This window comes from Scyliorhinus canicula, chromosome 15 (assembly GCF_902713615.1).
Source record: "Scyliorhinus canicula chromosome 15, sScyCan1.1, whole genome shotgun sequence".
In the NCBI taxonomy this organism is placed as follows: domain Eukaryota; kingdom Metazoa; phylum Chordata; class Chondrichthyes; order Carcharhiniformes; family Scyliorhinidae; genus Scyliorhinus; species Scyliorhinus canicula.
Window position 1 is genome coordinate 42,636,505 of NC_052160.1, and position 25,573 is coordinate 42,662,077.

General features: G+C 44.8%; 1 protein-coding gene across 11 annotated transcripts in view; it reads left to right on the forward strand.

Moving 5' to 3' along the window:
• Positions 1-25,573, forward strand: part of LOC119978927 (probable helicase with zinc finger domain) — a 607,351-nt gene that overhangs the window by 51,624 nt on the left and 530,154 nt on the right. For 7 of the 11 annotated variants that reach the window (XM_038820871.1, XM_038820872.1, XM_038820862.1 and 4 more), the window contains 5 exons: positions 2,991-3,027; positions 3,569-3,693; positions 3,791-3,847; positions 4,728-4,776; positions 12,100-12,175. In XM_038820871.1, coding sequence (XP_038676799.1) covers positions 2,991-3,027; positions 3,569-3,693; positions 3,791-3,847; positions 4,728-4,776; positions 12,100-12,175 — 344 coding nt within the window. Of the gene's footprint in view, positions 1-2,990; positions 3,028-3,568; positions 3,694-3,746; positions 3,848-4,727; positions 4,777-12,099; positions 12,176-25,573 lie in introns of all 11 variants that reach the window. The other 4 variants (XM_038820865.1, XM_038820866.1, XM_038820868.1 and 1 more) reach the window with 4 other exon arrangements.

The following is a 25,573-nucleotide window of genomic DNA, read 5'->3' on the forward strand; positions in this document are numbered from 1 at the left end:
AGAGGGAGTAAAAAAAGGACCTGAAAAGATGGAACGCACTCCCACTGTCCCTCGCGGGGAGAGTCCAGACGAACAAAATGAACGTGCTGCTCAGGTACCTCTTCCTACTTAGATCCATCCCGATCTACATCCCCAAGGCCTTTTTCAAAGCACCAGACAAACTAATCATGGCGTTCGTCATTGGGGGGGGGGGGGGGGGGAAGAAAGAAGGCGAGGATCCCAAAGAAAGTCCTACAAAAAACAAAATCCGGGGGGGGGGGAGGGGGGGCTAGCCCTCCCAAACCTACAATTCTACCACTGGGCGCGACGGCGAGCAAATAAGGGGATGGATCAAGGAGCCAGAAGCCGAATGGGTGCGGGCGGAAGAGGCCTCCTGCAAGGGGACCTCCCTCCAGGCCCTCGCCACGGCTGCATTCCCATCGCCACCCAAAAAACACTCCAGCAGCCCAGTGGTGATAGCTACCCTCCAGTCCTGGAACCAACCACGGCAGCAATTTGGCCTGACCAAAATGTCGGACAAAGGTCCCCTCTGCAACAACCTTAGGTTCACACCAGCACTGACTGACGCCACCTTTAAAAAGTGGGGCCAGGACGGAGGGACACTGACAGTCAGGGACCTGTACATGAACAGCAGGGTCGCAACAATGGGCAAACTGACAGAAATTCCAGCTAGCCAGGGGGATTGAGCTAAGGTACCTGCAACTCGAGACCTCCTACGAAAGGAGACAAGGACGTAGCCACAATCGCCACGACAGACATTACTGGAAGAGTTACTGGACTCGAGCATCCTAGATAAAGGGAACTGTAGCGACATGTATGACCAACTGGTGGAAAGGACCGACGCCGTACTGGACGCAACAAGAAAGAAATGGGAGGAGAACCTGTGGATTGAAATAGGGTGGGGACTCTGGAGCGAAGCACCGCATAAGATTAACTCCACCTCCACGTGCGCAAGGCTCACCCTGACGCAACAAGAAGTGGGACATAGAGCCCATTTAACAAGAACCCATATGAGTATGTTCTTCCCGGAGGTAGAAGATAGATGTGAACGGTGCCAAGGAGGCCCGGCCAACCACGCCCACATGTTCTGGTCTTGCCCCAGACTTGCTGGGTACTGGACAGTCTTCAAGGCAATGTGCAAAGTGGTGGGGATGAGGGTGGAGCCATGTCCGAAAGTGGCGGTCTTCGGGGTATCAGACCAGCCAGATCTATTCCTGGGGAGGAGGGCGGACGCCTTTGCCTTTGCCTCCCTGATTGCCCGCCGTAGAATCCTGTTCGGCTGTCGGTCAGCAGCACCACCCAAAGCTGCAGACTGGCTATCCGACCTCTCAGAATCTCTCCACATGGAGAAAATCAAATTCGCCATCCGAGGGTCAGACGACAGCTTCCACAGAACGTGGGAGCCATTCACCCAATTGTTCCTGGACCTGTTTGTGGCCAACCAACAAGCAGAAGAATAGTCAGGTAGCCAACAATCAGGGGAAAGTAGCCAAGGCGGGGGAGGGAGGGATAGACTGGGTTTCGGGGGGGGGGGGGGGGGAGGGTATAGCAGCTAAATCTAAGAGAAAAGAACCACAGGAGAAGGGGACGTTGGGGGAAAGGGGGTGTGGGGAATGAGTGGAAGAGAGGGGGGACAGGGAACGATAGAGAGGAACCAGTGAGGTGGGGGGGGGGGGGGGGGAAATAAGGGATGACAGCCAGAAGGAGGGCACGGGAAACAATAACAAACTTGGAATCTACAGGAGCAGAGAACAAGGAAAATCCGGGCGAAAGTCGGGACGAACGGCTGAAGCAGAGGTGATCGCGGATGACAACGGCAGCGAAAACTGTCTGGGAGAAGCAAGTGACATCACCAATACCAACACCAGATCCATTCGCGTATTGCCCTCTGTAATTGTTCTGTATTTGTTTCCCCGGTGCCCAAATGTATAACATTTACAAAAAAAAAGATTTGCCTGAGGCTGAAATAAATCGTCTTCAACAATTACTCGCTAACGAATATGATTGTCCACCTAGGAAATTCTGTGTTACTGGTCATGGGTTCTGTGGGTTCTTGCATGGCTGATGAGCCATATCCTCAAGCCACATCTTCGACCGCACACCTGGCAGGTGTTTCCGGGAGGTGGGATTGGTTCTTGGACACTAGGTTGCTGGTATCCCTTTCTCAGGTTCGATTTCCGGGCCTCGAATATCTCAGTATAAATGGTCTTCTCCTTTGTAAAGTACAGATTCTTGTAAGATTTATCCAAGGCTGAAATACAATATTGCAAAGACTGACCACTCGAGACAGTTGAAGGACCTTTTTGAAATCAATTAACACAATCTACTATTGATTTTCACTTTGTTTCTCATCAAGCTTTAAACAAACTAATGTCATCAAACTGATCCTTTTTCCGAATGAACTCGAATCAAAGAGAATCTGCCTATTTTATGTATGCTTCATTTTCAACTTGGGGAAGGGGCAGCCTCTATTTTAAGTTTGTGTTCCTGTTACAATCTTTCATGTTAATTTTACGGATTACACCTAACCACAAATAAAACGTTATATGTTCACAGGAAGTCAATCAGCCATTATGCAAATACTAGCTCATCAAGCCCTCTATAAAATATGCTTTCTTGCCAACAACTTAATAGATTTTGACCACTGTCTCAGACTGCACAATATTATTTACCCCCTTGGCATCATGTTCAACCTTGAATTGAACTTCAGCCCTCAATCATTGGCAGGGCATGACGTACACAGTTGCAGATCTAGGTGTGTCCTCTGTTTTTGGAGGGGTGCAGTTGAGGAAGATGAGAGAGGGGTAAATTGAATGTGATGCATATTAATGTCAGGTGAATACCAAGCAATGTAATTTTTTACACTTTTTATATTGTATGTTATGTGATGGACTTTGCCAAGAAAGATAGAACCAGTGTTAAATATTAGTTATTGTAAGTATTTCAGAACCTGATTGAATAAACGTTAACACATCTGTATTTCTTTACAGAAGAACTACAAAGAGGCCGAGGAAGATTGTAAAAGTGGTAAGTTGCATAAAACAGCTTACGTTAATTAGAACATAGAACATAGAACAGTACAGCACAGAACAGGCCCTTCGGCCCTCGATGTTGTGCCGAGCAATGATCACCCTACTTAAACCCTCGTAACCCGTATACCCATAACCCAACAATCCCCCCATTAACCTTACACTCCGGGCAATTTAGCATGGCCAATCCACCTAACCCGCACATCTTTGGACTGTGGGAGGAAACCGGAGCACCCGGAGGAAACCCACGCACACATGGGGAGGACGTGCAGACTCCACACAGACAGTGACCCAGCCGGGAATCGAACCTGGGACCCTGGAGCTGTGAAGCATTGATGCTAACCACCATGCTACCATGAGGCCCCCTGAATTATATGTTTAAATATAATATGTATCCAGTTGAGGTTTGTTTTAGGAATAGTTCTTAAAAAAAATTAATGTTGAAAGAAACAATTGAAAGAAACAACATTTGTATATATAGTATGGCTGTTGATAATGGATGTACTATTCACATGTTAATTAACTGTTCTGTTCCCAAGTTTTATGCTTCCATGAAATTCTGGGGGAAAACCTGTTAAGAGATGTGTTGGCATCACTGGTTCTAGAGGGAAAACTGAAGGATGTTTATGATGCTTTGTGCGATTGTAAGACTGAAGACTGTATGGTAGGTCAGCATTTTGGCGATTGAAGTTTGTTTTTTAATTAATGCGATTTCAGTAGAATTCATAGCGCACAAAGCACATGTCGCTTTATGCTTCCAGAATGGAGCCTCCTTAAGTCATCTGAGACGGCTGCTGCACTTGCTGACGGAGTCACAGGTAAAAGATTAATGGATGATTAAAAAACTTTACTTGTTTGTAGGGAAACATATTTATGCAGGAGCAGGTAACTGCCCTTTGTAAAAATTGTTTCTCGTTATTCAAAATTTAGAGTACCCAACTATTTTTCTCCAATTAAAGGGCAATTTAGCATTGCCAATCCACCTACCCTGCACATCTTTGGGTTATGGGGATGAGACCCACGCAGACACTGGGAGAATGTGCAAACATTCCGTAACAGCCTCCCCGAACAGGCGCTGGAATGTGGCGACTAGGGGCTTTTCACAGTAACTTCATTTGAAGCCCACTTGTGACAATAAGCGATTTTCATTTCATTTCAAACTCCACACAGACAGTGACCCAGGGCCGAGATCAAACTCGGGTCCTCAGCGCCGTGAGACAGCAGTGCTAACCACTGTGCCATTGCGCCGCAGGAAACTGTTGTGTGCATTTTGGGAAGGTGCGAGTTCTGGTATACTGTATTATTTCACTAGATCCAGATAGCTGATGTTTTAGGGTTAAGTACCCCTTGCGGTCACCAACAATACACCTTATTGCCAATCTCTGGAAGCACATCCGTTACCTCAGTGTGATATGTTTGTCTATTAAATCAACAATCTGGATGCAAATGCTGTATTAGCTGATTATATTGTGTGTATGGATTCATGGTTACTGGGGAACCTACCCTTTTGATTAGGAGTCCTGTGCCTGGTAAAGACCATTTCCAAGGAAGAGAATAGTTATGTGACTCATGTATATTGGTTTCCACAATTGTTAATAAAATGTTGCAAATACTTGGTTAAATTTGTAAACAGTGATGCAGAAGGTTAACAGAAATGTTAAGGATATTAATTATTTATGCAAATTTTCTTTTTTAAAGCAGGCAGCAACTAATGGTGCTCTCTTTTCATCAGAGCATGATGCCAAAGGTATGTGCTGATATTGTGAAGCTAAGTACATTCCTGCAACAAATTATACTGCTTTAAAAAAATGTCGCCTCTGACACTGACCTCTGGTGGGGAAGTTGTTGGAATCAATAATTAGGGAGGAGATGACTGGACATTTGGAAAGACAAAGCTCAATCCACCATTGCTGGCATGGTTTTATGAAGGGCAAGTCACACTTGACAAACTTGCTCGAGTTCTTTGAGGATGTAACCAGTAAGGTGGATAATGGGCAATCTGTGGATGTGGTATGTCTAGACTTCCAGAAGGTGTTTGACAAGGTGCCGCATAAAAGACTGACCCAGAAGGTGAAATCGCAGGGGATTGTGGGTAGAGTACCAGATTGAATTGAGGATTGGCTGACTGACAGATAGCAGAGGGTTAGGATAAATGGGTCCTTCTCTGACTGGTGAACTGTAGCTAGCGGGGTGCTGCAGGGGTCAGTCCTCAGACCTCAATGGTCTGCAAGCAGGGGCAGAGTGTAACATTGTAAAATTTGAGGATGATACTCAACTGGATGGAAAAGCAGGCAGTGAAGAAGAGATAATGAGTTGACAGACATATAGATACGCTAGGTGAATGGTCTAAGATTTGGCAGAGAGTTTAATGTGGCTAAGTGTGAGATTCTCTCCATTTTGGCTGAAAAAATAGAAAGACATTATTATCTAAATGGAAAGCAGATTCAAAATACTTCTGGGCAGAGGGATCTGGGTGTCTTTTATCATGAATTGCAGAAAGTCTGTATGCAGGTACAGTATGTAATAAAAGTGGCAAATGGAGTTTTTGTGTTTATTGCAAAAGGACTATAAAAGTAGAGAAGTGTTGTTGCAATTGTATAGGGTATTGGTGAGACCACATCTGGAGTATTGTGTCCAGTTTTGCTCTCCTTATTTGAGGAAGGATGTGGTGGCATTGGAGGCAGTTCAGAGGAGGTTCACCATATTGATTCCAGGAATGAAAGAGTTCACATATGAGGAGAGATTGAACAGTTTGGGCTTGTACTCGCTAGAGTTTAGAAGGATGAGAGGGGATCTGATTGAGGTATATGAAATACTAAAAGGGATTGATAAAGTAAACGTAGACCAAACGTTCTAGAAAGAGGTCACAGATGTAAGTTGAGAGGCGGTAGAACTGAGATGAGGAGGAACTACTTCTCGGAGAGGGTGATGAATTTGTGGAACTCACTGCTCCATAGTGCGGTGGAGGCTGATTCATTAAATGGTTTCAAGAAGGAGATAAGTATATTTCTGGTAAAAGAAAACTGGTTAAATGAATGTGGGGAATAGGCAGGGAGGTGTGGATCTGGGACCAGGAAGAGATCAGCCATGATCTGATTACATGGTGGAGCCCACAGTGGTACTAAGCATAAAAGAGTGTTGGAATCGGGTAGGGCCATGTTCTGAGGAACCATTCTTGGGCTCCAGCGGGACAGATTACAAACTTTATTGAGGAGGAATCACCAAAAGACTTAGAACGCTCCATTGAATTTCTAAAAAATATTTCAAATCTGTATGTGTGCGCATTGCTCCACCTCCCATCCATATAGTGCAGCAGGAGCTGTTTTAATCAGATCATTCGCTCCTTGTTTTTTTTAGTAAATTGAAGTTAAAAATCAATATTTGACATTTGGTCTTTTTACTTAAAAATTGAAGAATAGTGTGGCTTGTGGAGCAGCAAATCATGTTTGGAGTGATATGCCAAGAGATTTAAATTGGTGGATCATTTCAGAGCAAGGATGGAAGTTAGACAAAGAGCAGAGTTTTCATTGCTCTCGTGAGGCTTTTGAGTGTTAATTTTGTTATGGTCCAAGGTTCAGAGAACCCCAAAGTGTATCATGGAGTTCACCTGACCCACAACCTTTCATAGATTTTGGTTATGGGGAACACAAGGGCCCACTTTACAGGTGTGATGCAACAGAGAACTAAGAGTATTTTTAAACAAAAACAATGTTTATTCTATGAACCCAGTTAACATTTTGTAAATATCCAGTAAACATCTTAGCAACCATCAATTCAAATACACCCCTTCCCAAAGAATACAGTACTCTATAAGACATCCATCAGACAAAAAAACCCTTTTGCAGAAGGACAGCAGGTTTAAATTCTCGACTGAGAGCAGTTACCACTTTGAAATCACCAAATTAACATTCTTTAGCTTGTAGAGATTCATACACATCTTGCTGTGACTGCAGCTTCTCCAAATCTAAAACAAAACTAAACAGAGCCACAAAGCAGCTTTTCAGCTCAAAATGAAAGTGAAAGACCAAAAGACAGCCCAGCTCCACCCACACTTTGACATCACTGCTGCCATTTGAGAAGCACAGATTTCTTAAAGGGACTCTTACATGACAACATGAAAATTTGAAGAGCAGCCTATGCTGCCTGTTTTACATAGAAAAATAGAGTAGAATGTTGCAGCTTTCCCATGTTGCCTCTTTGAAAGGGCTCTCCTTAAGCCTCATAACCCTGAAAAAGTTTCCAACATAAGCATATATCCAATTACGTTTTGAAAATTGCTGTTGAAATAGTCATGTAGCTGAAAATTTTTTTGAAAGGAGAAGAATAATTTTTAAAATAAATAAATTTATTGTACCCAATTCATTGTTTTCCAATTAAGGGGCAATTTAGACATAGGGGAGAAGTGGGGGGCTCGATGGAGGCTCCGTTAAGGGGGAACCATAGGTTCGTCCCTGGGAACATGGATGGGGGATTTCAGGGATGGTACAGAGCGGGCATTAGACAGCTGAGGGACCTGTTTATCGACGGGAGGTTTGCGAGCCTGGGGGAGTTGGAGGAGAAATTTGGGCTCCCCCCGGGAACCATGTTTAGGTATCTGCAGGTAAAGGCATTTGCTAGACGGCAGGTGGAGGGATTCCCTGCGCTTCCCGCGAGGGGGGTGAGTGACAGGGTGCTTTCGGGGGTCTGGGTCGGGGAGGGGAAGATATCCGATATCTACAAGCTTATGCAGGAGGTGGAAGAGGCGTCAGTAGAGGAGCTGAAAACTAAGTGGGAGGGGGAACTGGGGGAACAGATCGAAGACGGGACATGGGCTGATGCCCTGGAGAGGGTTAATTCTTCCTCCTCGTGTGCGCGGCTTAGCCTCATTCAATTCAAGGTGCTGCATAGGGCCAACATGACTGGGACGAGGATGAGTAGGTTCTTTGGGGGTGAAGATAGGTGTGTCAGGTGCTCGGGGAGTCCAGCGAACCATGCCCATATGTTCTGGGCATACCCGGCACTGGAGGAGTTCTGGAAGGGGGTGGCGAGGACGGTGTCAAGGGTGATGGGATCCAGGGTCAAGCCAGGATGGGGACTCGCGATCTTTGGGATTGGTGTAGAGCCGGGAGTGCAGGAGGCGAAAGAGGCCGGTGTGCTGGCCTTTGCATCCCTAGTAGCCCGACGAAGGATCTTGCTACAATGGAAGGATGCGATGTCCCCAAGCGTGGAGACCTGGATCAATGACATGGCGGGCTTTATTAAGCTAGAGAAGGTCAAATTCGCCCTGAGAGGTTCGGTGCAAGGCTTCTTTAAGCGGTGGCAACCTTTCCTCGACTTTTTGGCTCAACGATAGGGTACTGGGACAGTAGCAGCAGCAACCCGGGGGGGGGGGGGGGGGAGAGAGAGAGAGAGAGAGAGAGAGAGAGAGAGAGAGACGGACGATGACCATGTTTGTTTGTTTATTTTATTTAAATTTGATTTATTTAATTTTAATTTACGGTTAAGTTTTCTTGTTGGGGGAGGGGGTGGGGGGAGTGGGATACATGTGATGTTACGATTTGGGGGGATTTGCGGGTGTTATGGGGCAGTTAGTTATATATTATTACTTGTTATATTTTTATATTTTCTGTGAAAAATTTCAATAAAAATTATTTTTAAAAAATAAATAAATTAAGGGGCAATTTAGCATGTTCAATACACCTACCTTGCAGAAAGGAGAAGAATAATAACATCTTCCCTACATTAAAAAAAAATTTAGAGTTACCCAATTCATTTTTTTTCCTTCCACTTGGGGGGGCAATTTTGCATGGCCAATCCACCTACCCTCCACATCTTTTGGGTTGTGGGGGGCAAAACCCATGCAAACACTGGGAGAATGTGCAAACTACACACAGACAGACCCAGAGCTGGGATCGAACCTGGGACCTCAGCGCCGTGAGGCAGCAGTGCAACCCACTGGGCCACCGTGCTGTCTATCTTCCCTACATTTTTGAAGGCATGAGGGTGGTGATGCAGCTGAACTTAATAACTGAACTAATAAACTGATCAGTAGTTTAACTCTTTGATGACGAACCAAAAACATGTGGGAGTAAGATTTTTGTCTCCTTTTCAATCCTGTGACTGACAGAGAGACAGGAAGGTGGTTTATCCCTGACCTTTTCCACGTGGTGGCTTTCAGCATTTGGAAATGTGGCTTTCTCTAGCGACGTGAAGAGAATTAGAATTTTTTACTCTGCACCTTTTTTATCCTGGATAAAAAAACTATGTTAACCTACGAGGCTGATTTTTTTGTTGTTTGTTCACGGGATGTGGGCTTTGCTGGCTGGGCCAGCATTTATTACACATCCCTAATTACCACTGAACTGAGTGGCTTACAGAAGGTATTTAAGAGTCAATTGTTTTGCTGTGGATCTGGAGTCACATGTAGGCTAGAACAAAGAAAATTACAGCACAGAAACAGACCCTTCGGCCCTCTCAGCCTGCGCCGATCCAAATCCTTTATCTAAACCTGTTGCCTATTTTCCAAGGATCTACTCCCCTCTGTTCCCCACCCATTCATATATCTGTCCAGATGCAGGGCCGGCTCAAGGCACCGGCAACTCGGGCAGTCGCCTGGGGCGCCATATGCTAGGGGGCGCCAGAGACTCGGGTCCCGCGCATGCGCAGTTGGGCCGGTGCCAACCAGCGCATGCGCGGTGGCCGCCCTCCCCCAGGGCGGCCCCCCCCCCTGGTCCGCCCCCTCGGTCCCCCCCCGGCTCGGTCCGGCCCCTCGGTCCGCCCCCCCCCCCCCCGGCTCGGTCGTGCCCCCCCCCCTCGGTCCGCCCCCCCTCGGTCCGCCCCCCCTTGGCCCCGCCCACCCCCCTCGGCCCCCCCCCCAAGGGCGCCGAAGTTCAGCTTGCCCGGGGCGCCAGCAACCCTAGGGCTGGCGCTGTCCAGATGCATCTTAAATGATGCTATTGTGCCTGCCTCTACCCCCTCTGCTGGCAAAGCGTTCCAGGCATCCACCACCCTCTGCGTAAAAAAACTTTCCACGCATATCTCCCTTAAACCTTCCCCCTCTCACCTTGAAATCGTGACCCCTTGTAATTGACACCCCACTCTTGGAAAAAGCTTGTTGCTATCCACCCTGTCCATACCTCTCATAATTTTGTAGACCTCAATCAGGTCCCCCCTCAACCTCCGTCTTTCCAACAAAAACAATCCTAATCTACTCAACCTTTCTTCATAGCTAGCACCCTCCATACCAGGCAACATCCTGGTGAACCTCCTCTGCACCCTCTCTAAAGCATCCACATCCTTCTGGTAATGTGGCGACCAGAACTGCACACAGTATTCCAAATGTGGCCTAATCAAAGTCCTATACAACTGTAACATGACCTGCCAATACTCCGTCCGATGAAGGCAAGCATGCTGTATGCCTTCTTGACCACTCTATCGACCTGCGTTGCCACCTTCAGGGTACAATGGACCTGAACTCCCAGATCTCTCTGTACATCAATTTTCCCCAGGACTCTTCCATTGACCATATAGTCCGCTCTTGAATTAGATCTTCCAAAATGCATCACCTCGCATTTGCCTGGATTGAATTCCATCTGTCATTTCTCTGCCCAACTCTCCAATCTATCTATATTTTGCTGTATTCTCTGACAGTCCTCCTCGCTATCTGCAAACTTGCTCATCAGACCACCTATACCTTCGTCCAGATCATTTATGTATATCACAAACAACAGTGGTCCGAGCACGGATCCCTGTGGAACACCACTAGTCACCTTTCTCCATTTTGAGACACTACCTTCCACCACTACTCTCTGTCTCCTGTTGCCCAGCCAGTTATTTATCCATCTAGCTAGTACACCCTGAACCCTATACGACTTCACTTCTTCCATCAACCTGCCATGGGAAACTTCATCAAACGCCTTATTGAAGTCCATGTATATGACATCTACAGCCCATCCCTCATCAATTATTTTTGTCACTTCCTTAAAGAATTCTATTAGGTTTGTAAGACATGACCTTCCCTGCAGAAAACCATGCTGCCAATCACTGATAAGTCTATTTTCTTCCAAGACCAGGTAAGGACGACAGATTTCCTTCCCTAAAGGGCATTAGTGATTGCTTCTTGGCCTTTTGACTAAGATGAGCGTGAGGTCATATGTAATGCCTGGATCTGGTATGTCTCTTCTGGGGATCATGAATTGGATTCAATTTGAATTGGTTTTTGGATCATGCAAGGAGCTAGTTTAGGGGTTTGCGCGTGTACACACTCTGAGCTCTGACTTTGTAACACTGATGTGGAGATGCCGGCATTGGACTGGGGTTGGCACAGTAAGAAGTCTTACAACACCAGGTTGAAGTCCAACAGATTTGTTTTGAATCACTAGCTTTCAGATTCACCTAATGAAGGAGCTGCGCTCCGAAAGCTAGCGATTCGAAACAAACCTGTTGGACTTTAACCTGGTGTTGTAACTCAGATAAAGGAATAAAAAAATAAAAATAAAATAAAGGGCGTTAGTGAACTGGATGGTTTTATTTTACAACAATCAACAGATTTTTAATTGAATTCTGATTGCACCATCTGCTGTGGTGGAATTCGAACCTGTGCCCCCAGAGCATTACAAAAACAGAAAATACTGGGCAATCTCGGCAGGTCTGACAGCATCTGCGGAGAGAGAAGGTAACTAATGTTTTGAATCTGGATGACTCTTTGTCAAAACTGGAAAGAGGGGCATATTTATACTGAAGTGGTGGGGGGGCGGGGATGGAGCGGTGGGGTTGGATCCCCACCACTCTGCGTCCTCCCACAACAGTAGAAATCTGACCCTATTTCCAGTTCTCTCCAGCTTTGACAAAGAGTCATCTAGACTCAGAATGTTAGCTCCCATCTCTCTCCACAGATTCTGTCGGACCTGCTGAGTCCAGTATTTTCTGTTTTTGTTTCAGATTCCGGCATCCGCAATAATTTGCTTGTATCCCCAGAGCATTACCTTGGGTCTCTGGATTACTTGTCCAGTGAAAATACCACTGTGCCACCAGCTCCCAAGGCATGTTATGAAGACCATCCAGAAAAGTAATATTTCCAATTGTCTTTCAGAAAGTGAATGTCGATGGAAGTTCCGTTCGCCCCCACGAGGTGTTATTGGAATTGACGAGTATTCCTTGTGTTGCCAGTAAGTTTATGATGGTTAATGTGCCTGATACAGCAATACCCTTATGATTTTAGTAGAGCTGTGCTGTATTTATAGAAACAGAAAATGCTGGAAGTTCTCGTCAGGCAGTATTTGTGGGGAGAGAAAGGGTTAAGACCACAAGAGATAGAAAGAATTAGGCCACTTGGACCATCAAATCTGCTCTGCCATTCCATCAGGGCTTCCATCATCCCCTTACTAATCAAGAACCTATCTATCTCTGTCTTAAAGACCTCCACAGTCTTCTGCGGCGAAGAGTTCCGCACCTCTGGCTGAAGAGATTCTTCCTCATCTCTGTTTTAAAAGATCATCCCTTTACCCTGAGATTATGTCCTCTGATTCTAGTTTTTTCTACAAGTGGAAACACCCTCTCCACATCTACTCTATCCAGGCCTTGCAATATCCTGTAAGTTTCAATAAGATCCCCCCTCTTCCTTCTAAACTCCAATGAGTACAGACCCAGAGTCCTCAAATGTTCCTCATACGACAAGTTCTTCATTCCAGGGATCATTCTTGTGGACTTCCTCTGGATCCTTTCCAAGGCCAACCATCCTTATTTAGATAAAGGGCCCAAAACTGCTCACAATGCTCCAAATGGGATCTGACCAGAGCCTTGTAGAGCCTCAGAAGTACATCCCTGCTCTTGTGTTCTAACCCTCTCGACATGAATGCTAACATTGTATTTGCCTTCCTAACTTCCGACTGAACGTGCACGTTAATCTTCAGAGACTCGTGAACAAGGACTCCCAAGTCCTTTTGTGCTTCTGATTTCCTATGCATTTTCCCATTTAGAAAATAGTCTATGCTTCTATTCCTCCTTTCAAGTGCATAACCTCACACTTTCCACATTGTATTTCATCTGCCACTTCATTGCCCACTCTCCTAGCCAGTCCAAATTCTTCTGCAGCCCCCCCCCCTCCCTTTGTGCTTCTGATTTCCTATAAAAGACCCCTTTATCCTCACTCTCTGCCAGTCAGCCAATCCTCTATCCATGCCAGGATCTTACCCTTAACACCATGGGCTCTTAACTTATCAAAGTCGTCTCCCTCTGTCACTGCCGGGTCGGGTACAGGTGGTTAAAATGAATGTGCTGCCGTGATTACTATTTATTATTCAATGTCTACCAATTTTCCTGTCAATGGCATTTTTTTAGAGAGGTTGAAGGGATGATTACCTCGTTCATATGGTGAGGGAAGGTGGCCAGAATTAAAAAGGTACTACTATAGCGAGGAAGGCAGGCAGGGGTTTTGGGTCTTTCGAACCTGATGTGTTTTTACTCGGTGGCGAATGTGGAGAAGGGACGGAGCTGGGTCAGAGGGGTTGACTCCCAATGAGTCAGAATGGAGGAGAGTTTGGGTAGGGGGTCGGGAGTGAAGGCGCTAGCGACAGTGCCGCTCACGACGGCCCCGGGAGATACTTGCCCAGTAGTAATAGCTTCGTTGAGAATTTGGAGGCAATTTCGACAGCATTTCCGGGTGGGGGCGGGGTCAAGGGAAATGCCGATTCGGGGGAACCATAGATTTGAGCCAGGGAAGTGGGATGGAAATTTTCAGAGATAGGAGGAGAAAGGAATTGGGACACTAAAAGATTTGTTTCTTGGGGGTTGTTTTGCGGGAAAGAAGGAGCTGGGAGCGAAGTATGGGTTGGAGCAGGGGGAAATATTTAAATACATGCAGGTTCGAGACTTTGCCAGAAAGGAGATACAGAGCTTCCCAGTAGAGCCGGCTTCCACATTGCTGGAGGAGGTGCTGATGACGGGGGGGACTGGAGGAGGGGATAATATCGGTGGTTTATAGGACTATTTTGGAAGAGCAAAAGGGGCCGCTATAAGGGATCAAGGCAAAGTTGGAGGAAGAGTTGGGAGAGGGTATGGAGGAGGGGTTCTGGTGTGAGGTGCTCCGGGGGGTGAACACCTCCACCTCGTGTGCGAGATTGTGGTTGATAGAGCTGAAGCTGGTGTATAGAACACACCTTACAAGGGTGAGGTGAGCCGCCTCTGACGGGATAGAAGATGTGTGTGAATGTTGCGGGGGGGCCCCCGCAAACCACATTCATATGTTTTGGTCCTGTCCAAAGCTGGAGGATTACTGGAAGGAGGTGTTTAGGGTAATCTCTAAAGTGGTGCAGGTGAAACTGGACCCGGGCCCTCGGGAGGCCATATTCGGGGTGTAGGACCAACCGGGGTTGGAAACGGGTGCGGAAGTAGATGTTGTAGCCGTTGCCTCGTTGATTGCCCGAAGGCGGATCCAGTTAGTGGAGATCAACCTGTGCCCTGGCGTGGCGGGGGGACCTGCTGGAATTCTTGACGCTTGAAAAGGTCAAATTTGAACTGAGGGGAAGGATGGAGGGGTTCTACAATTCATGGGCGTTATTCATTATGTACTTTCGAGAATTGGATCTCATCGAACATTAGGAGGGGGGTGCTGGGAGTGTTGCGGGGAGAGGGACTGTATGTGTTAATGGTGACTATGGGTGATTTCTGATTCCTTTTTGTCATTTGTTTATGTTAACATGCGGGCTAATGTTTGGGGTTAAATTGGGAGGATGGGATCGTTGTTATTGATATGGGGATTAACATTACATTCGTTACAGATTATTGTTTATTGTTGGGTGTAAATTTGGGAGAAAATGTGAAAAAGGGGGGAAATAAAAATATTTTTTTAAAAACTTGGCAGTCTCCTATGCGGCACCTTGACAAATGCCTTCTGGAAATCTAAATAAATCATGTCCACTGGTTCTCATTTGTCTAACTTCTTTGTTACGTCTTCAAAGAACTCAAACAGATTTGTCAGACATGGCCTCCCTTTGACAAAGTCGTGCTGACTCTGTCCTATTTTATCAGGAACTTCCAAGTGCTTCGCGATCTCATATTTAATAATGGACTCTAAAATCTTACCAATGACCGAAGTCAGGCAAACGGCCTAAAATTTCCCATTTTCTGCCTCCTTACCTTCTTAAACGGTGGTGTTACATTAGCCACTTTCCAGCCCTCTGGGACCCTTCCTGCCTCCAGTGATATCCTGAAAGATCACCATCAATGCCTCCATAATCTCCTCAGCTATCTCTTTTAGAACCCTGGGGTGTAGTCCATCCAGTCCAGGTGATTTATCCGCCTTCAGTCCTTTCAGTTTCCCCAGAACCTTCTCCTTAGTGATGGCCACTGCACTCACCTCTGCCCCCTGATTCGCCTGTAGCTCTGGCACCCACTGGTGTCTTCCACCGTAAAGACTGATGCAAAGTAATTATTCAGTTCCTCTGCCATTTCTTTGTTTCCTACTTTTACTTCTCCAGCCGCATTTTTCATTTTTCCAGTTGTCCAATGTCAAGTTTTGCCTCTTATCTTTTAAATATTGAAAAAAAACTCTTCCTGTCTTCTTTTATATTACTAGCTAGCTTGCACTCATATTTTATCTTCTCTCCTGTTATTGCTTTTTTAGTTGTCCTCTGCTCGCTTTTAAAGGCTTCCCAATCCTCTAGCTTCCCACTAATCCTCGCTGCTTTGTATGCTTTTTCTTTAGCTTTTATGCTGTCCTTGACTTCCCTTGTCAACCATGGATGCCTTGTCCTCCCCTTAGCATGCTTCCTCCTCCTTGAAATTAATTTCTGTTGTGCCTCCCAAATAACCCCCCAAAACTCTTGCCATTGCTGTTCTATTGTCTTCCATGCTAGGCTCCTTTATCAATCAAGTCTGGCCAGTTCCTCCCTCTAGTCTTTGTAGTTAGCCTTATTTATTTGTTATACCGTTAGATGTGATTCCAGCTTTTCCCTCGCAAACTGCAGCGTAAATTCTATCATAGTGTGGTCACTGCTCCCTAAGCATTTCTTCACCTTACATTCCCTAATCAAGTCTGCCTCATTACACGCCACCAAATCTAGAATTGCCTGTTCCCTAGTAGGCTCTATCACAAGCTGCTCCAAAAAAAATTTCATGGACGTTCCACAAATTTATTTTCTTGGGGTCCACTACCAACCTGATTTTCCCAGTCCACCTGCATATTGAAGTCCCCCATGATTATTGTGATATTGATGTTTTAAAAAAAAAAAAATGTTATTCTCCTTTTTCACATTTTCATCCAAATTTACATTCACCAACAATCAACAGTAACAAATACAATGTCAATCCCCTGGCCAACAATTCCTTCCTCCCACCAACCCTCAACATCAATGAAAAGGATTCAGGAATCCACCATCCACCCATACATAGTTATCAACAACATACAAAGTCCACCATCCCCCTTTCCCGAATATTCAATGTCATCTAATTCTTGAGGGTGCATAATGAACAAAGCCCATGAATTGTCGAACCCTTCCATCCTTCCCCTCAACTCAAACTTCACCTTCTCGAGTGTTAAAAACTCCAACTGATCCTCCCGCCATGCCAGGGCACAGGGCGGAGAGACTGACTTGCACCCCAACAGGATCTGCCTTCGGGCGATCAGCGAGGCGAAGGCTAAAACCTCTACCTCCACACCCGCTTCTTTCTGCCTTTTTTACATTCTTTCTCTATCTCCGGATTTATTTACTGCTCCACATCCTGACTACTGCTAGGGGGCCTGTACACAAATCCTATCAGGATCTTTTTACCGTTCCGATTCCTCAACTCTACGCAGAGATTCTATGCCTTCTGATCCTATTTCGCTCCTTGCTATCGATTTAACATAATTCCGTACTAATAATGCAACCCCGCTCCCTTTGCCCATCTGCCTGTCCTTTTGATAGGACACATATCCTTGTATATTTACATTCCAGCCCTGATCCCCTTGCAGTCACGTCTCTGTGATGCCCACAACATCGTACATCGTACCAGCCAATTTACCTTGTTCCATATACAGTGGCATTATGTTACAACAGCCTCAGTCCTGCATTGACCACCTCCCTTCTCTTTTCCGGTCGATGAACTTTCATCAGAATTTGAAAAAGTTAGAGAAATAGCAAGTTTTAAGCAAGTACAAAGGCAGCAGGAGGGGAGATGAGAACAAAATTGGAGACCTGTGGTACGCTGGAAGGTAGGAGAGGTTAAATAACAGAAGGTTTGATGATGCGAGGTGAAAGAGTGTGGCAGTGGGATAAGTCGTCATGTGGTAAATTAAGGTTTTGGTTACTGATCAAAGTTTCTCACTTGCCGATATTATTACTTCATCTGTACCTTGGAAGACATTTACTAGATGGATGCAAGTCTTGCATACCTCCAAATGTCTGAACTTGCTTTCATTGGGGATGAATTTCTTTGAAGGAGGTGGTATGGAGCCTGATTTTTATGATGTGTAGATGTAAGCAGGATGTCTGACTTCAATTTGATGTAGAACTGCAAGGCAGAGCATTAAAACTGGGTAGGATTCTCTGGCCTCCCGGCGACGTGTTTGTTGACAGTGGGAGATGGCCCACAATTGGCCGGCGGCGGGATCTTTTGGTTCTCATGGTCCATACCACGCTGCCAAGATATGTTTAGAACCAGAAGATCCTGCTGCATGAAGAGCCGGAAGACCTCGCCCTATGGGCCGGGTCGAGGCCTACGAGGCTTATTTTAACTCGGTGCTAAATTTGTGCAATTGATTCCCAGATTAAGTTTTTTTAATCTAATCTAAATTTAGAGTGCCCAATTCATTTTTCCCAATTAAGGGTCAATTTAGCGTGGCCAATCCACCTACTCTGCACATCTTTGGGTTGTGGGGTGAAACCAACGCAAACACGGGGAGAATGTGCAAACTCCACACGGACAGTGACGCAGCCCAGATTAAGTTGTTGAAGGTTTTTTAAAATATAAATTTAGAGTACCCAATTCTTTTCTTTCCGATTAAGGGCAGTTTAGCGTGGCCAATCCACCCATCTGTATATCTTTGGGTTGTGGGGGTGAGACCCACGCAGACACGGGGAGAACGTGCAGACTCCACAGTGACCCGGGGCTGGGATCGAACTAAGGTCCTTGACGCCGTGCTAGCACCGTTAAGTTGTTGAAGCTGTACTGATTTTTTGGCTCCTGTTTTCGCTTTAAAATGGTTAAATACCTTGATTGGACATGGAATTGAAGACTGAAGGGAGTTTTATCGACTGAGATGGGTGATTACCTTATGGATTCCTCTGCTACTATTCTCCTTGCCTTCAAATCTGCCATCATTAACTTATAAACTCTACTTTGTTTAAAAAAAATGCTTGACCCCTCTGTGCTTGTAAAGTATCATCACATCTCCAACCTCCCTTTTCGCTCCACAGTCGCCTCCCAAAATCTGGCCCATCTTTCCCAGAGCTCCATATTTGAATCTCTCCAATTAGTTTTCCATTTATGCTACATTGCAACAAAAGCTTTTATCAATTGGTACAATCGCAGCTGCAGTGAATAGTGGACAAGTCATCCCAGAGAATAAAATATCAGTTAATACAAACTGAACTATCTTACATCAGAGAAAAAGATTGACACGGTCTCAATTTAAACATAGTATGACGATTCAAATTCTCACTATTCCTTTACCCCAGCAATATCTTTACAGACACACAAACCACAAGCTTGACACAAAGGCTTCTCACTTGCGGCAGACGCAGTTGCAAATTGTTTTCTTCCAGTGAATTCTTGAGCATTCACTTGAAGCTTCTCACCAACTTGTATCTTTCCATGAGACACCCAAAAAACCCACCTTAAGCTCACTGTTTCATCAACTGCAGAGGAAATAAATGAGCTCCGTAAACTCAGTCTTCCGCTAAACTGATTGCTTTACCGAGTCCCTTCACTGATTATTCAGTTAACTCCGATCCTTCTCATCGTGTTTTTTAGAAGACCTAGGAGCAGGAGTAGGCAATTCAGACCCTTGAGCCTGGTTCACCATTCTATATGATCATGGCTGATCTCCTCTCATCCTCATCGCCACCTTCCTGCCCACTCCGCACAACCCTTCATTCCATTAATAATTAAAAAACAATCTATCTGTCTCAAATTTCTTTAATGTCCCGGCGTCCACTGCATGCTGGGGTAGAAATTTCCACTGATTCACAACCCTTTGAGTGTAATAATTCCTCCTCATCTATGTGTTAAACCAGCCACCCTTAGCCTAACGCTATGGTCTAGCTTTCTAGAATGTCCAACCAGAAAAAACATCTGCTGTACGTCTACCTTGTCGATACCCTTTCGCATCTCATATACTTCTATTAAATCTTCTATCATTCTTCTAAACTCCAGCAAGTATAGGCCTATACTGCTCAATCTCCCGTCATAAGACAAGTCCTTCATCCCTGGAATCAATCTAGTGAACCTTCTCTGAATTGCCTTTAATGCATTTACGTCCTTCCTCAAGTAAGGGGACTAAAAGTGTTCACAGTACTCCAGATGCGGTCTCACCAATGCCCTATACAGTTGTAACAGCACTTCCCTACTTTTATACATGATTCCGTTAGCAATGGATGCTAAAATTCCAATTGCCTTCTTTATTACCTCCTGCACCTGCATGCTAACTTTCTGCGATTCGTGCACAAAGACACCTAGATCCCTGTGCACCGAAGCAATTTGAAGTTTCTCTCTATTTAGATATTAAGTTGCCTTTTATTCCCCTGACCAAAATGGATAACCTCACATTGATCCATGTTAAATTGCATTTGCCACATTTTGGCTCACTTGCCTTACCAATCATATCTGTTTGTAGATTTCCTATTTCCTCATTGCAACGTGCTTTCCCACTAATTTAGTGTCATCTGCAAATTTGGGTGCAGTACATTCTATTCCTGTGTCCAAGTAATTAATCTTGATTATAAATAGTTGGGGCCTGAGGACCAATGCCATGACACACCACTAGTTACAGCTTGTTAACCAGTAAAAGACCCATTTAACACCACTCTCTGCTTTCTGTTGGTTCGCCAATCCATCATCCAAGCTAATATACTCCCTCAACCTGGTGTGATCTTCCGTTGTGTATTAACCTTTTGCGCAGCACCTTATTAAATGCCTTCTGGAAGTCCAAATACACTACATCTACAGAACCCACATGATCCACTTTTAATGTTGCATCTTTGAAGAACTCTAGTAAATTAGTCAAACGCGATTTACCCGTTATAAAACTGTCTCTGATGGATTGTGTTTTGACTTTCCAAGTGCCCTGTTACTACTTCCTTAATAATGAATTCCAATAATTTCCCAACGATAGATGTAAACTAACTGCTTTATAGTTTCCTACTTTATGTCTTTCTCCCCTTTTTTCAATAGGGGGACTACCTTAGCCTTTTTCCAATCTACAGGAACCTTTCCAGAATCCAGGGAATTTTGGAATATTATAACCAATGGCAGCATCGCTGCTGCCATTTCCTTTAAGACCCTAGGATGCAGGCCATCTGGCCCTCAGGACTTGTCTGCCTTCAATCCCAATAGTTTGCTTAGTACTTTTTCCCTAGTGATTGTTTTAAGTTACTCCTTTCAAACAACCTCTGCATTATCTGTTACTATTGGGATGGCTTTAGTGTCCCCCACCTGTGAAAACCGTGGAAAAATTGATTTAGTGTCTGCCATTTCTGTGTTCAGCATTATTCTCCAGTCTCTCCTAAGGAACCAACGTTGACTTGAGCTACTCTTTCTTTTTGTATACTTATAGAATCTTTTGCTATCCATTTTTATATTTTGCACGAGACTTCTTGCATAATTTATCTTCGCTCTTTTTATTACTTTTTTTAGTAACCCGTTGTTGGTCTTTAAAAGTTCCCAGTCCTCCAGTCTGCTACTGACATAGAACATAGAACATAGAACAGTACAGCACAGAACATGCCCTTCTGCCCTCGATGTTGTGCCTAGCAATGATCACCCTACTCAAACCCACGTATCCACCCTATACCCGTAACCCAACAACCCCCCCTTAACCTTACATTTTAGGACACTACGGGCAATTTAGCATGGCCAATCCACCTAACCCGCACATCTTTGGACCTTTGCTTTATGGTATGCCTTAGGTTTTGCCTTTATGTTATATTTAATCTCCTTGCTTAGCCATGGTTGCATTTTCCCCCCTTCGAATCTTTCTTCACTCTGCCATATATTTTAGTAGGATGAATTGAATATCTCCTTAAATGTCTACCACTGGTCAACAACTGTTATACCTTTCAGCCTTTCTGCCCAGACCATGAGGCCAAATCTATCCTCTTGCCTGTGTAATTTCCTTGGTTTAACACCAGTACACTAGTGTGGGACTCTAGTTTATTGGCCTCAAACCTCAAGCATGCAATGATCACTCTTCCACAGAGAATCCTTTACTACAAAATCAGTAATAAATCCCATTCATTATATCAGACTAAATCCAAAACAGCCTGTTCCGTGGGTTGTTCGACAACATATTGTTCCAAGAAATACCCTCTAATGCACGCTATGAACTCTCCCTCGAGGATACCCGTGCCAATTTGATTAATCTAATCGATATGCATATTAAAATCATGCATGATCTTTGACGTTCCTTTCTTACAAGCTCCCAGTATTTTCTGGTTTATACTATGTCATACTGTGGAACTACTTTTGGGGACCTATAGATTATTCCTACTAGGGACTATAATGATATCTAGTATCATCTTTATATATATAAATGATCATGTAGAATAGTGTGTAATTACAGCATCCAGCCACAAGATGCAGTAAGAACACATCTCACACGGTGGTCCACGTGATCGTGGGGAGTGAGTTAGTAGAGAGGGTTGGAGACGGTCGTTTTTTTCAGTAGCTGTGTATTTAAAAAAAAATAAAAATTTAGAGTAATCTTTTTCCAATTAAGGGACAATTTAGCATGGCCAATTCACCTAACCTGCACATTTTTGGGTTGTGGGTGTGAAACCCACGCAGACACGGAGAACGTGTCCACACAGACAGTGACCCGTGGTCTGGATCGTACCCGGGACTTCAGCATCGTAGGCAGCAGTGGTAACCACTGTGTCACCATGCCGCCTGTAGCTGTGTATTGTAATTATTTAATCTAATACTTAGCTTTTTGGGCATACTTAAAATTTCACAATTATAGTGTAGTGTAAATAAATTACCTTTGATTTAGTACAAAGTCTGCATGTTCTTTGCGGCAACACTCCAACCTTAATAATAATTTAAACAACCAAAGATCATCACGTGGTAATCTAAATTTTGCCAAAAGCGAATATTTTGTAGTGTCCCGGCCAGGGGTGGGAGCAGGGGTTGGGGAGTCACCATTTTGTAGGGCGGTAACCCACTTTAGGTACCTGGGAGTGCACGAGATTGGGGGGAGCTCCGTAGATATAACATCACTAGTTTGGTGGGGAGGGTGAAAGCGGATTTGGCAAGATGGGATTGTCTTCCTCTATCGCTGGCAGGTCAGGTGCAGGCAATTAAGATGAATGTTTTGCCACAGTTTTAGTTCATTTTTCAGTGCCTGTGACCTTTTTTATCAAACCTGTTTTTTATGGAAGTAGAAAAAATGATTACCTTGTTTATTTGGGGGTGGTGGTAAAGTGGCTAGGATTAAGAAGGTGCTGTTGCAGAGAGGAGGGTTGGGTCTCCCAAATTTATTGTATTATTACTGGGCGGCGAATGCTGAGAAGGTGCGGGGCTGGGTTAGACGGGGGAGGGATTCCCAGTGGGTTAGAATGGAGGAGAGTCTATGCATGAGGTCGTGGTTGAGGGCGTTGGCAACAGCCCCGCTCCCGATGGCTCCAGGGAAATACTCTGAGTCCGGTGGTAGTGGCAACGCTAAAGATCTGGAGGCAGGTGCGCCGGCACTTTGGGTTGTGGGCGGGATGAAGGGAAATGCCAATTTGAGGGATTTTACCAGGGAGGTGGGATGGGAATTTTTGAAGATTGGGAGGAGAGGGGAGTTCGGGTATTAAAGGATTTGTTTATGGGAGGCTTGCGAAGTTGGAGGAGCTGGGGGGTGGATGTGGGTTGAGCAGGGGGAGATGTTTAAGTATATGCAGGTCTGAAATTTTGGCAGGAAGGAGGTACGGAGCTTTCCGATTGCATGGCCCCCATAATGTTGGAAGAGATATTGACGGCAGGAGGATTGTAGAAAGGGGTGGTGTCTGTGATTCATGGGGTTATCCTGGGAGAAAATAAGATATCGCTGGTTTGGATTAAGGCAAAGTGGGAGAAAGAGTTGGGAGAGGGTATGGAGGAGGGGTTGTGGTGTGAGGTGCTACGGAGGGTGAATGCGTCAACCTCATGTGCAAGGTTAGGGCTGATACAAATGAAGGTGGTGGACAGGGCACACCTCGAGGGTGAGGATGAGCCAACTTTGTGAGGGGCTGGTGGATGTATGTGAACGCTATGGGGGGGGGGGGGAATGGCTCGCAAATTACGCTCATATGTTTTGGTCCTGCCCAAAGCTGGAGGGGTATTGGTCGTTAGGGTAATCTCAAAGGTGGTGCACGTGAGACTCGAATCAGGCCCCCTGGAAGCCTTATTCAGGATGTTGGATCGGCCGGCGTTGGAAGCGGGTTGGAAGTTGGAGGCAGTTGTCTTAGCCTTCACCTCGCTGATTGCCCAAAGACGGATTCTGTTGGGGTGGAGGTTGGCTGCTCCGCCCTGTGCCTCAGCGTGGCTGGAGACTTGTTGGATTTATTGACGCTCAAGAAAGTAATGTTCGACTTGAGGGGGAGGATGGAAGGGTTCTACAACTCACGGGCCTTGTTCATCATGCATTTTCATGAATTGGATGACATCGAACATTAGTGGGGGGTTGGGGTGGGTTTGAAATGTATAAATGAATGATGATTCTTTTTCATTGGTGTTTTGTATTTGAAATGTTGGGAGCTATTTGAGGGTGGGTGGGATGAGGGGATTGTTGGCTGTGAAAAAGGAGAAGAAAAATATTTTATATATATATAAAAAGAAAATCACATGGTACCAGGATGTGGATGTCAGAAAGAAAGGAGTATTTAGATCTAGAAATTCAACAGAAAATAGCGAAGAAAGAAAACCTTGTGCGAAAATCGAAAAATCCAAAGACCAACTGCAAAGATGGTATATAAAAGATGGAAGGCTTGAAAACTCCACAATACCTGCGCGCATTGGGTAACGTAGATGCGAACTGGCATGTTATTAACCAACAGTTCACAGGCTCTTGGCTTACAAGATGTATCGGACGAGAGAAAAATTGCACTTTTAATAGTAGTGGGTCTGCAGGCAATTTGACACGGAAGAGGACAAAAAGAGCTATAAGAAGGCAATCGAGCAAATTGATCGTCATTGTAACCCTCAGACTAACGAGACTTTTGAAAGGTATATTTTCCGAATGCGTGTGCAGGAAACGGGTGAAACAATAGAGAGCTTTGTTACAGATCTGAAGTTAAAAGCGCAGACCTGCAACTTCACAGAGCGAAGTGCATGATTCCTTAGTCAGAGACCAGATCGTGTATGGCCTCCAGAGCGCTGAACTTGGTGAGCGTCTGTTAAGAGACTCCGAATTAAAGCTTGCTGATGCAATTAAAATATACAAAGCAAGCAAAGTAGCATTGAAAATAACGAAGATTCGTCTCCATGAAAATGGTGCGCAAACGTCCGCGTCCAGCGGTGACATTAATGCTGTGACGCAGTTCAAGGAAAAATGTGGTCCGAGCGGCCATCTTTAAATAAAAAATGTAGAAGCCACCATTTCATGTAGGAGGTGTGGAAAGACTCGCACTCTATGAAAATGTCCTGCATATGGAAAAATATGTGGCAAAAAGAACAATGTTTTGCGCAAGTATGTATATCCAGTAAGATGCAACAAGCGACAAAGGTTAATAAAATCCATAAAATGCAGAAGATAAAAAAACATCAGCGACAGGTAGATTAACTGAAAACCAGCTATAAGACTAGACAACACATTTTTTTGTGGGTGTAGTCCACGCCAATGAAGAATTGAAAGTAGAGAAAACTTTAAAAGAAATCTCAATAGTCAAAAATACAGATGATTGGACAATTCTGATCATAATCAACTCTAATTGATATGAAACTGGATACTGGCATGAGAACGAATCTAATAAATCAAGACGATGTTTAAAAAACTTAGTTAAACCAGTAATAGAAGACAGTAACTATATTTTAAAGGACATATAACAGAAACCTGCAAACTGCAGATTGCAAACAACAAAGATTTTTCATCAAGTTTGCAATTGTACAAGCAAATAAAACATCTTTATTAGGTGCCGAAGAGTGCGAGAAATTACAGTTCATTCAAAGAGTATACACTGCTGAGTGCCTGAAAGACGACCAGTGCTTGACATTGGAAGCCATGACCGTCAAGTTCCCATAAGTATTTACTGGAATAGGTGTATTGCCATTCGAGTATAAACAATGATAAAAGGAAAATGCGAGTCCTGTGATTCACCTGCCAAGATGGGTTCCATCATAATTCAGAGAACGACTAAAACTTGAGCTGGAGAGGATGCAGAGATTGGGAGCGATTGAACAAGACGAGGAAC